Genomic DNA, 12,985 nt, shown 5'->3' with positions numbered 1-12,985 from the left:
GTAATTCATTTAGTAGTTCATTTTGTGCATAATTTTATATTGTTGTTGATAATAAATTAATTAAAGCAACAAAACAACCTGAAGGGCCACTTGGGAGCCGGTTCTCTTAAAAGAGCTGGAATTCCCATCACTACTGACCATGCATGGAGGGTTTCACCCCAAGTCCAGCACCCTGAGGCTGCATGCTAAGCAAAAGAAAAGAGGCCTGGGACTAGTGAGTGTCAGTACCACAGTCCAGGATGGGACAAGAACATCAACGAGTACATCAGGATCCCACAACTTAGACAATCCCACAACTTAGACATTCACATTACTCACACTCTCATTACACATACATATAGGATCTTGGGGGTGGGCACGATACACGGAGTCCAAAGTACCATCAGGGTGTACACCCCACCCCTGGCGTCGTTGCCCACCTCTCAATTTTAAATACACGTAGACATTGAGGGCTAGCAGGAGGGACCATGCGCTTACCTGCTGCTCTCTGGCAGGTAGCTCCATGCCCTCCTGGGTTTTAAATGCACCTTAGAACACACATGCATCAACATTACAATGAGCGGGTGGAGGGAGGTTTGGAGTCTTCTCTCACCCCTGTTCTCTGCGGCCTGCTGGAGCAGGGGGGCTAGGAGGAGGAGTTGGCCGTCCGACTGCGGTCTGGAGTGTGGAGCCTTCCTGCTGCTGCGGAGTCGGGGCGGTCTGCCTCCCCCCACCGCAGGGAAAAGGGAAACACCACCTGGGTCTGGGTGCAGTTCCCCCCTCCAGGGGCGGGGGCACCTAGACCCGGTTTGTAGAGTACGCTTGGGGAGTGTGATCGTGTGTACAACGTCTCTTTATGTCTGTCTCCACGTTGGTTGAGTGTGGAGTAAGTGCATATGAGAGCATGAGGGTGGGAATGGATGTTTGTATCTGTGTGTGCCTGTATGTCTGTGTCTATATGTCAGGTTGGGTGTCAGGCGCCACCTCTCTGGGGACATCTCAGGCCCTCCAAGGTTTGGAGGCCTATCTCCCCCTACCACCACTTCCCCTGCCAGTGGCGGACCCCCTCAGACATCGGTGCGTTGGTGGTTCTTTGTGTCCGGGGATGGGCGTCCAGGTACACACCGGCTCACTCCTTGGCGGCCGCTTATCGGGGCCTGGAGCCTGGGGCTCGCTCGGGCCACTTCGGAGGTGGGGTGCCCCCGGCCTCTCGGCCTGGGGCTCGGTCACTCAGGCACGGCTGGTTGCCGGCGGAGCTCACGGGCGCGTCACTGCAACCCCCCCTGGCTTCTGCTCCGCGGCTGCTGAGTGAGCCCTCATCTGGGACTCTCCTCAGCTCTTTCCGGGACAGTGGCGCAGCTGCCCCTCTGTTGGTCTTCCTTGGTCTCTTGTGTTCTGGGGGCCTCTGGATGTCCGGAGTTTTGATCTCCTCCACACCTGCTTCAAGCCCTGGAGGACGGGGCTGTGGCCCCCCCACACCCTCTAGCAGATTATTACATGAAGGAACCTTTTAAAAAAACAAAAAACAAGCGCGTCCATGCTCACAGGTGTACACACGGGTGATCACACCCACAAACTACACCCTTTTTGGCTCCTACCTCAAAGCACACTGTGTTCTGTTGATCTTATGTGCTGCACAATAATGTTTAACATTTAGTATTTACTGTCATATTCCCATATATCATTGTGATGTTGTTTATTCTATTACTCTTGTTCTCTTCTGCTTGCTTTCTTTTTTCTTTCTCAGCAGGTGATCCAGGTGATTGATATATGCATTTTTTTTTCTCTGCCCGTTCTGTTGGTTTTTGGTTTTTGCCCTTCTCCCCCGTCTCTCTTCTCAGCTGTTTCTCTTTCCCTCTTTCTTTCTCCCCTTCTTTCCCCCAGTCAAGTCTGTCCCGTATTCAGTAAGTGAAAATAAAATAAACAATAAAACAACAATTCTGAGGGCAAAAGAGCCAAACGGGACAGGCCAAAACAAAAAAAAACAAAAAAAACAAAACAAAAAAAAAAACGAGTACATCAGGAAGAGGGTTGAAACAATGAAACAATGTCATTGTTAGACCGCAAGTGTCCTGTGATTCCGTGTAATTTTCGTGTAACATGTTTTGTAAAGGAAACAATAAAATAATAATGATAATATAAAATTCAATTAGGCATACAATGAATTGTGTACATCAATAATACTTGTTTTATTAGTCTTTCTATAATCACTTGAATACAATAAAAAAAAATCAGTATTACATGTTTGAACAGATTTTCTATTTATGAGAATTTTCGATCAACTCCTCTGTGACTTTAGTTTTACGTTAAGTAATGAGCCATGAAGCAGAATTCCAAAGATGTAGTATCAGAAGTAGCAGCTAAACTTCATAAAATATACTGCAAGCATATTGCTAAAAATAACTGCACCAGTGTTGTGTTTGACTTTTATCCTGTTTGAATCTGGTGTGTGTGAAACCTGCTCCTGTTCATGGTTTCTGTCATGATTTACACTCTCCTCTGTGTTTGTATGATGGTCCTGTCAAGGTTTGAGTTTCAGTGTTTTTTAAATTGTGGATTTTTCGTGGAAAATGCTCAAACTTTGGGCAATTGATTAATATTTTCTGCTCTTGTAGGTTCAACGTGTTTATTATTGTAGAAATGACTATGAATAATCTTTATTTTAACCCAAATGTGTCTGTAGATGAACCCACGTGTGTCTATAAACTACACAAAAACAAGTATTTCCAGGTGCTTTAATTAAAAAGAATCAGTAACTGCTAAATTCAAAACAAATAGTTTAAATAGCTACATTGCTGTAACATCTACAGACAACAAAAATTAACCAACCACTATCTAAAAATGGTCTTACTCTGCTGTCGAGTGGCACTGAAGCTCTCCAATAACTGAGGTCAGGCACAGACAATAAAACGAGTGTGCAGCTCTCGGCCGAACTAAGAATCTGACAGGACAGTAAACTGGTGTAAAGGATGGAGGAATCCCATCATGTTGTACAGTTCATACTCCGTATTTAGAGCAGAGTGTCACAAAAAAGCTGCTGTTTATTTCTAACATTCATTTTAACAATGAAGAACAAATAACAGTTCATGCACTGCACAATGTTCTCTGTGAGATTCACATAGCAGACCTAGCAGGTGTGTCTAAAATTGTGGCCAGTGAGTGTATGCACTGTGTAAAAAGTCACAGATGAATAAGAGCCAGTAGGTGGCAGCAGAAGAGCTTCAGTTTGCTCAACAAGTGATGGTTTTCATCACCTTGAGTCTGGCCTCAGTTTGACTGCCTTCAGCAGGCCTCATGTCCCATCAGTGATATATTAATACATAGTAACATATGAATCTCTGTGTTGCTCTTAAAATGGACGAACAGATAAATACAGTGGTGAGAAATAGTTTTTTCAGCTGAGGCAGCTCTAAGTAAAACCTTTTATTTCTTTTTGTGACTTGGAGAGAGTCTTACACGCATTTGTGACCGCTCGCCTTGATTATTGTAATGGACTTTATATTGGTATTGATCAGGCTTCACTATCACACTTGCAAATGGTCCAGAATGCTGCTGCTCGCCTATTCACAGGGTTACGCAAACGTGAGCACATTACCCCTGTTCTTGCCTCTTTACACCTGTTGCCTGTCCGTTTTAGAATTCATTTAAAAATTTTATTGTTTGCTTTTAACGTTTTAAATGGCCTGGCTCCTATTTACCTGTCAGACCTTCTACACCTGTACACTCCACAAAGGTCGCTTAGATCAACTGACCAGTCACCCCTTGCTGTCCCCTTGTTTAGACTGAAACAACTGGGGGACCAAGCTTTTGCTGTTGTGGCCCCCAAATTATGGAATAAACTGCCCCTCCATATTACACTGGCCCCAACACTTGAAATGTTTAAATCACTTTTAAAAACACACTTTTTTTCAAAGGCTTTTTAGGAGTAGCACCAGAGTCAGTTTGTAGTCAGTTTTAGTCAGCTGTTGGTCACTCTTAATCTTTTTATTTTGTTAATTTTATTCATTGTAGATTTTGTCTATTTTATTTATGTTTTAATATTAAATTTTTATCTTCTTTTTCATTTGTGTATTTATTTTATATTTATTTATTTCTCTGCTTAATGTATGGCTTTTAACTGTTATCTCTGTTTATTATTGGAAAGCACTTTAGTCAACAACTTCACTGCTAATATATATATATATATATATATATATATATATATATATATATATCTGCTGATATTAACTGACCTAGTAAGAGAGAGGCAGCAGCAGCAGGCCTACATATTACTGCATTTAAAGCCTGAGGCCCACAAGTCCCACAAATGAAGTGAGAAGTGCTGACTGTCATTTTCTGATCAGTGTTTATGTTTTTAGAAAAATAATTAATACATAATTGGCTCGGATCGACAATATTATGAATGAAATGTGCCCTGTGGAAGCAGCCAGCTCCCCTCCCCTTTCGACAGATTGTGTGTGAGACTTCAGCACAGCAGCAGCAGCAAGCAGAGTTGGTTATTTGGTGCCGCCTGCTGTCCGTCTCTCCCCTCTCCTCCCTGTACAAGCCAGAGGGATTTGGAGGGGGGGGGTTATAAATGACTGAAAGAATAATTGGCTCTGTTTTGAGTTTTGTTCAAAAAAGAATGACTTCATATAGGGAAAAATATATATCACATGTGCAGGACACCTTAAACTAGTTTTTTAATTAAGCAGCAAGGCAGAACAAAATCAGGGCTGTATCAAGACACAGGGACTGAACCCCAATTCAACCAGACCCAGAACTGATCCGGAATTAAAACAGGACTACAACAGTTCAAAATCAGGACTATTTAGGATTTAACCAAAACAGAACCAGAATCAGAACTAGATGATAGCACTAAAAATCATCATAGACCTGCACTACACTTATTTTTTAATTCTACCAAAGTACACTATTTAGATTGAGAAAAGTTTATATAATTATTTAGCCTTGTTGTGCAAACAAGCCTGCAAAACTGAATAAATATAGAATTTGAAAAATAACAAACCTAAAAAGAAACACCAGGTACTAGATACATGAGGACCTATGATATGATTACTTTTGGTAAACAACCATTTGACTAACATGTGTGTCTCACCTGCTCTCTCTCCCTCTCTGTGCTGACAATCAAGCCAAACACCAACATCATCAAATATACAGTTGAAACCAGATATTTACATACTCTTCAGATAAAAACACAAACACTTTTTTAATTGTAACATCAAGTCAGACTAAATGTTTATTTTTTTTAGGTTGATAAATATAAAAAACATATTTGTTAACTTTAATAGTAAAGAGAGAAACTATCTGTATTTCTTAATTGTAAATGGCACCAAACTGTATTCAAAATTGAGCCACACTTAGCTCTACTTTACTCTTTAAAGAGTTTCAGGCAAAGTTACACTAACCCTAGTTTCCTAGCTGACGCTAACAAATGCTAATGTTAGCCTCTGATTTGGGCTGCTAAAGTAAAGACTTTTAGCTAGCTGATCAGCATAGATTAATTTAATCAGCCTGTTAACCACCGTCTGTAGTGGTAATATTATTGAAAGTATAGTTTCACCTCAGCACATTTACAATTATGTCTATTTTGTAGCACATAGAAATGTTTAGGTAATAATTAAAGACACACAATTAAAATAAATAAAGACAATTGATAAGTGTATTTGGTAATACTGAAGCTTAAAGGAATTTGTTCAATTCTAAACTACCATTCGCTTTAATTTTCCGCCAAAATCTCCGGCGTCAACATGAGTCGCTTACCTTGTCCGTCACTTCCGTCCGAGTAAGAATTAAACCTGCAGTGACCGCTGGCGAACACTAGAGGGCAGCCAGTGAGCTCTGTTTGAACCATGCTAAGTTAACTTTGTTGTCTAAATGTTGATGCTGGTTCACTGATTCACACTGAAGATTCAATAAGGTTCATTGTCATTACACAAGATATTTACAAAAATACACAGACGGAAAGCAGATATTATTTCTACAGCATCTACAGTGGAATAATAAATTTAAAAAAAACCAATTAAACAATACAAAACCTAAATAAGGATCATTTTAGGGTGTCATGAATGTGGGCTCGAGGCACTTTCCCGTGTTCACTTTGCGCTTTCTCCTACAAAAACAACAAAAACAGGAGAGAGAAACATTGAGTGCAGCTTCAGGGTTAAAAGCACGCTGTGACGGCTGATGTAGTTCAGGTGGGTGTGTCCCTGAACGCAGCAGACTGCCCCTTGCCTCAGACTGCTTTTGGCACGACACCAGATTTACACAAATCGAGTTTCCAGCAGCTTCAGGAGGGTCAGTTGTGAGTTATTCAACAGAAATGTCTCACATCCTTCTTCTTCTTCTTCTGACTTTTGAGACTGTGGCATTAGAAGGTGAGTAGCTAAAAATAAAATAAAAATAAAAAACTGCTGGCAGTCTGACAAATGCTGTGACTCACAATTTTTTAGAGCACGTTTTTTTTAACAGCTGTTCAAATGTAAACATCAATAGCAGCGTGTTTGCAGCAGGACGGGACGTGCGAATAGCTTGGAGGAGATTGTTCCAGAGGACCTCTGGTCTTTGGCCGTAACCTATGATTCCACCAAGAACAACTGATCCCAGTGCTCTCGTGGGAGTATACAGGCGGAGGAAATCTCCGGAGCTGGAGACAGAAATTGTTATTTGCCAGGTCTTTAATCTTGTCTGGAGTTCCCCCACCGCTATCTTACTGGAACTAAAAGAAAAGAAAAGACTGGAAAAATTACATTAACAAAACTGCTGAACTACACAGAGCAGCAGAGTTGAGTATGTGGAGTTAATCTCATTTAAAAACTTGCCACATCTTCTCTAAGTCACAAGGGCTGGCTTCATTCTTCTGTTTAACTAGCGTGTCTGTCGGTAGATGCTTATGATAAGATACTATAATTAGTCAAGTCGCATCTTGCTGATCTTGTTGTGTTTGTTTTTGGGAGTTTTTTGTCTCCCTCTGAGGGATTAAACCTTTCTCAGGACATACTTCTTGCGTTGTACTTGCACACAGTCAGTGTGCATAAACACGACACAGTAGTTTTAAGTTGTCAGATTGTCAACATATTTAGATTACTGATACATCAGCTACACAAGAAATATGCAGTTATCAGAATTTTTTCCTCCCCTTTGTTTTCCCCAGTATGTTGCGTGCACTATGTTATAGGTATGATGTCACTATGAATTTTTTTATAACATATCAAAAGTTTACTGGTGTAATTGCAGACATTTCTTCATGAACCCAGAAAATGACCTCATGTGTTACAACTCTATCACATGTTATTGCATTTGGCGTCATAGCTCCCAGACATAGGTTTATAGTTTGTTCATACAAGTGTGACATCAGCGTATGTGCAAGTAATCTGTCAGGTCCACAATGTTGTACTTTTGTTTTCTGCAGTGGTAGAAATGAAACCATTAAGTTGGAAGGAAGCAAAGAAAAGGAAACTCTTAATTTAGGCTCTACCAATCCTCATTTTCCTGTAAAGGAACTGAGTGTGCCACGTGAAATAAAAGAGACTTCACAACCTGTTCGCTAATCCGTGACCTTTCTCTTGCTTTGTACACACTCCTCATGTTTGTTATTTGATCCTGCACTCTCGCCCAGTTGGCATGGCATACCTACAATTTCAATGTGCATGTACAATGAGAATAAAGGTCTATTCTATTCTATTTTATTCTTATTTACAAATCTGTGTCATTGTGGGTTCTTAGCTACACATGTGGTAACAGTCAACATAGTTGAGCGATTCAGAACAGCATGAGGAAATTAATGTGTTATTTTAAGGAAATATTCTTTTAAAATAGCCACAAAGTCTGATCCATAACACTTGGTACCATATGATGAAAATCTGGTTTTCCTGGAGAAGAGCTTGTTACTCAAGGCATTTCAAGATTTCAAGAAGGTTTTTGATCCCTTGAGGTGATCTTAAATAACCCAGACAGACACAAACAAACATCGAGTGCTGTAATCTAAGTCGGTAGCTTTTGCAGCCTCTTTTCTGTAAATGAACACATGGGTAGGTTAATAACCACTGAGGAGGATGAGTTTGCTTTTATTCTTTTCTCTTCTTGTGCATTCACACGAGCAGGTGACGCATGCACATTTATGGAGGACGCTTTCCCCAACAAGCAACAGAAAAGTAGGCCCATAACAGCCTCTGGCCTACATCTATCAAGGACATTTGTCACTGTGTGTGAAAGTGCATCATCAAGAGGAAATTAAAAAAAAAAAAAAAGCAGATTTCTCTTTGGTCCCTGGCCTTGTTTTGGAAATATGTCGAGCTGCAGGAATCCATTACTTTGATTAATCCACTGATGTTTTTTTAAGACTTCCTCGATCCAAATAGTTTCTGTCAGATGTCTCTTGATATGCTCGTCTACTGAAAAAAAAAGACCTGTACAGGAGGAGTTACACCAGCATTTCTACACAATATGTCGTAAAGAAATGGATCGCAACATCTTATCAATGTTTGTTCTTTTTGTCTTTGGTCACACAGATATAACAGTGAGGTGTGGACAAGATGTCACTCTTCACTGTCAGGATCCCAGTGGTGTAAATATCACCCTGTTAGAGTGGAGCATACCTGAGATTAAGTCAGACGGATACGTCTTCTTCTACCGAAACCGACGCTCATATGAAAGCTACCAACACGAGCGTTTTAAAGGCCGAGTGGAGCTGAAACACCCGTCTATGAAAAACGGAGACGTTTCTGTGATTCTCAAGAACGTCAACATCAACGATACAGGAACATATGAGTGTCGGATTATAACCAGTGATCTCAGCAGCGGTCAGAGAGTTCAGAGTGAGTCCAGGCAGTCCATCGACCTCACAGTCATAGACTCTGGTGAGTTGAGAGGTTCACTTTACTACTTATTCTTCTTCTGACTTGTAGGGACATGCAGAGCCAAAGTGCAGCCCTCACTGCACTGCTAAGCACAAAAGAGCTTTTTGTGCCTGTGAACTGTGACGCTGGCTTTTTGCACCCCCACAGATGTTCTCTGAGGGAAGCATTGTCTGTCCATGCGTGGTAAAAACAGAAGACCATGCTTGTTATTTTCCACCATTTGATTTCAAAAACAAAAGAAAAGGAAAAAGAGACACAAAAAGCCCCAACTTTTGCCACTGCAGAGGATTTATTAATCTTTTTTGGTCTACTTTCCACGAACTTGACGTGGTTTGAAAGATCACTGCAGTCTGCAGTTAACATGATCTTTCTACTTGTGTTACCTGACATATGCTGATGCTTCCTGCAGTGGCGTGTGAGTGGTGATAAATCTGATCTGACATAGTTGTTTATTGGCCCCGTTTTATTTTCATTCAGACATCTGTTATTGCTCATTTTCCTGTGTGTGATTATACCAGCCGAGTGCATTTTACTTCTTTGACTGTCTTAGAGTTTTGAAGGTGGTGGCGCAGTGAACCGAGAAAAAGGCAAAGAGCTGATAGCCAGAGGCTCTGAGGCTGGCACAGATGTCGGACATGAGAACTGTTTAAACTGAGTTTGATGTTGTAGAGTGCCTATGGCAGAGTAAATTATAATGCAGAAAAACATGCATGATATGACTGGATCATAGTTGTTGTAGCATTAATATGTGCATCCTTTTAATGTATAAAATGGAAATTTTATTCAGTTATGCTGCTCGGTGGTTTTATCTATATTAATCCAGCAATATATATCAGTAGACTTACAACTAAAAGTGTAAAATAATGAACTAAAGTTTCAGATTTCATGTGGTGCAGTGTCACCCTGCACTCTGCTCTTTGGGTGCACCCCTGCTTTTTTTCTTTCTGTGAGGAAAATGTATTTCAATTCAATTCAATTTTATTTATATAGCGCCAAATCACAACAAAAGTCGCCTCAAGGCGCTTCATAGATACAGAGAAAAACCCAACAATCATATGACCCCCTATGAGCAAGCACTTTGGCGACAGTGGGAAGGAAAAACTCCATTTTAACAGGAAGAAACCTCCGGCAGAACCAGGCTCAGGGAGGGGCGGGGCCATCTGCTGCGACCGGTTGGGGTGAGAGAAGGAAGACAGGATAAAGACATACTGTGGAAGAGAGACAGAGGTTAATAACAGATATGATTCAATGCAGAGAGGTCTGTTAACACATAGTGAGTGAGAAAGGTGACTGGAAAGGAAAAACTCAATGCATCATGGGAATCCCCCAACAGCCTATGTCTATTGCAGCATAACTAAGGGAGGATTCAGGGTCACCTGGTCCAGCCCTAACTATATGCTTTAGCAAAAAGGAAAGTTTTAAGCCTAATCTTGAAAGCAGAGATAGTGTCTGTCTCCTGAATCCAAACTGGAAGCTGGTTCCACAGAAGAGGGGCCTGAAAACTGAAGAATTTAGAAGTATATATTTATATTTAAGTTTATATTTCGTTCTGTTGCTTGCTGTTGAGGGTTTTTTTTAAAAGGTACCTTTAAGGTACTTTACCTAATACACATGCAAGTGTTTGAGAGAAAAAATAAAAGCGTTGGTTTCTGAAACATGAGCACAGTGATGTGCTCAGTGTTTATGATCCAAGCGCCTGCCGATACTTTTATTACTTTTCTGACAGTTACGTCACTGTTAGACGTTATGACCTCTGCTAACTGCCAGGCGTATTTCAGTGTAAAAGAAATGCTGTCAGCATACCTCAGGCCTCTCACCTGTTTTGTTTTTGTTTTTCTCTTCAGGAGATCCGACTGTAGAACACAAGGACACGCATGATTTAATTATCATTATTGTTGCAGTTGTAAGTTGTCTTATTGTTGGCGTTTGTGTTGCAGTATTTTTCATCCGAAAATGGAAATCATCAACACGCGGCAACTCTTATGAACATCCACCTGAAATGTTAAACAGTTGATCTGAAATGTTTGAGACGATGTGTGAAGCATTGTTATTTAGCAAGCAGACAGCATAAACAGAGCGTCTGTTGACAGCACTCAACTCACAGCAACAAGGGTTCGATGCACCGCTCCTCTGATCTTGAGTCACATTCGGGAGTCATTTTCTCCCAACAACCATTAAAAGTAACATTACATCAATACTGTGGCTGCAACAAGTTTTTTATAGACTTTAAATCTGTTTATTTTTCTCCTTTTTTCTTTTAAGTTTAACTTTATTCTGTGCATTTTTCTGCAGAGCTTGATTTTACCGTGAGAACAGCAGGTGAGCGTAGTGGAGCTTTTAGCAGGTAGAGAGGTGGAGGAGACAGACGTAGAGTAGATCAGTTTATGTAAGCTCTGATTAGACGGGGCATTAAGATGGGGCCACAGTAGCACGGTTAGCAAGTTCTCTCAGTGAGTTAAGCACTTTATTAACTTTAAGTTTTTATTTTGCACTTTTAAACACTTGATTTATTTCTGTTTGTGGCAACTGCAGCCAATCAGCCACCTTCCTGCTTTCTGTCCATCGCCCCCATTAGAAATAATGACTCAATGTAATCTAATATGTGATTATAGTATACCCATGATATTTATTTAATAAAATATAAAAACCATTATCATAATGGTTTTATTGTGTTATTATATGAGTTGTGGAAAGTTCTGAGTTGGATCTGTAAATATCAGAAACCTTATCAGTGATTTAAATTCAGCTGATCTCAAGTTCAGATCTCCACCTCGGGCGTGGCTGTTTTTAGACATGACGTCTTGTTCTTGTTCCTCTGTGCAAAATACACAGTTGATCTTTCAGCGTTTTTCATTTTCAGGACTTCACATGAGCATTAATCTGGTGAATAGAGAGGATTTTCAATCTGAAGATGTTTTAACACAATCTGAGTCAGTTGGTGCTTTCAGCCCTGACAGTTTGGCTCGTTTCCTGTTCTGATGCCTCAGGATCCCTTTCTCCTGATCTGCATCCTCGCCTGTTGTGCTGCCTGAAGGTGTTGAAACTCATCAGAAAACTGCTCAGTCGTGAAGTTCCGGTTGGTTTAAAATCTAATTTGTTTGTCGTTTGTACGTTTGAGGTGTGTGGTGAGGCTGCAGAGCGCTCTGTGGCAGAGGTCAGAGAGGGACTTCCTCTGAGATCTAAAAGCAGCAGCTGCTCTGAAAACAGTCCAGAGGTTTCTGATTTTTATCGATCCGTTCTCAGGCCTTTTCAGAATTTATGTCTTTGACTAGTGTACTCAATGTTAATGTTTCACTTGTTGTTTTTTGTTTTGTTACCCACCACTGATCACACCACCGTCAGTACAAATGTTGTGGATCCAATCTGACTCTGAGTGATGAGCCGAGTCCATTGTAAATATCCACTGTCATACAAAGGGGAATAAAAAGGATATTTGAAGATCAAAAGGGGACAGTGCAATGAGCAAAATAAAAGTGGAAGAAGATGGACGGATGTTCAAAACTAAAACCTGAATAAATGAAAGTGAGCAGGACACGAGGTCGTATCAGGAATTTGAAGGAAGATCGAGGTATGAAAGCCTGTGGAGGGAAATGGAGCCTCACTCTGTTTTTTGTTATGTTTTCTTATGTTATGTGGCTCAAATTAGGAGATGATACATATTTTCTGTGTATTCGTATGTATGCATTTGAACATGTTCATTTCTCTGTACCATGTTTTTATATTTCTCCTTTGTTTGTTGTGACATAATTTTTTGATATTTATTGTTGTTGATCTGATCACAGAAATAAAATGAGAGCCTCACGCATCACAAGTAACAGAGTGAAGGGTTTGTTTGTTTGGTCTTATTTCCTTTGGGGCCTTTTTTCTCTGATTGAAGTAAAAATGGGGAAATTATGTCATTAACTTGAGCCTGTTTACATCTGTGTATTTCCTCTTCCTTCATTTAAGTCTGAGTAACTCTGTAATTCTCTGTGTTTTGTCCTAAATACTTTCCTGTAAAAATTACTTTCTTAGTTAATGTAGAAGTCCAGCATTCAAATATGTTTAGATTTCTATTCTATTTCATTCTATTTGACAAACTAAAAAACGAGTTCAATCAGCACAGTCAAGAAGAAAAGTATTTCCTCTAACAGTGACTGGTACTGTTT

At 40.3% G+C, this 12,985-nt stretch overlaps 1 protein-coding gene across 2 annotated transcripts; it reads left to right on the top strand.

Moving 5' to 3' along the window:
* The first annotated feature begins 6,246 nt into the window (after window positions 1–6,246).
* On the top strand, window positions 6,247–12,639 carry LOC146635238 (uncharacterized). Of its 2 annotated transcripts, XR_014905059.1 has the most exons (4): window positions 6,247–6,356; window positions 8,490–8,837; window positions 10,682–11,913; window positions 12,180–12,639. XR_014905059.1 is itself a non-coding variant. In XM_085346310.1 (3 exons), the coding sequence occupies exons 1-3, from the start codon at window positions 6,302–6,304 to the stop codon at window positions 10,849–10,851; spliced, it is 573 nt and encodes a 190-aa protein (XP_085202436.1). In that variant the 5' UTR covers window positions 6,247–6,301; the 3' UTR covers window positions 10,852–12,639. The 2 variants fall into 2 exon arrangements, 1 of the variants encoding a protein (XP_085202436.1); XM_085346310.1 differs by having other exon boundaries at window positions 10,682–12,639.
* The last annotated feature ends 346 nt before the right edge of the window (window positions 12,640–12,985 follow it).

The sequence above is a fragment of the Diplotaxodon limnothrissa genome, linkage group LG3, assembly GCF_057381915.1.
Source record: "Diplotaxodon limnothrissa isolate DT_005_m linkage group LG3, D_limnothrissa_male_GT1.1, whole genome shotgun sequence".
NCBI classification, from domain to species: Eukaryota; Metazoa; Chordata; class Actinopteri; order Cichliformes; family Cichlidae; genus Diplotaxodon; species Diplotaxodon limnothrissa.
This window is presented reverse-complemented; position numbering and strand designations above follow the sequence as displayed.

Bases quoted from the DNA above. Each gene is read 5' to 3' on its own strand.
- LOC146635238 (XM_085346310.1), top strand. From the start codon at position 6,302: ATGTCTCACATCCTTCTTCTTCTTCTTCTGACTTTTGAGACTGTGGCA. The intron at 6,357-8,489 runs GTGAGTAGCTAA...TTGGTCACACAG, and splicing joins TGAGACTGTGGCATTAGAAG to ATATAACAGTGAGGTGTGGA. The intron at 8,838-10,681 runs GTGAGTTGAGAG...TTTTCTCTTCAG, and splicing joins CCTCACAGTCATAGACTCTG to GAGATCCGACTGTAGAACAC.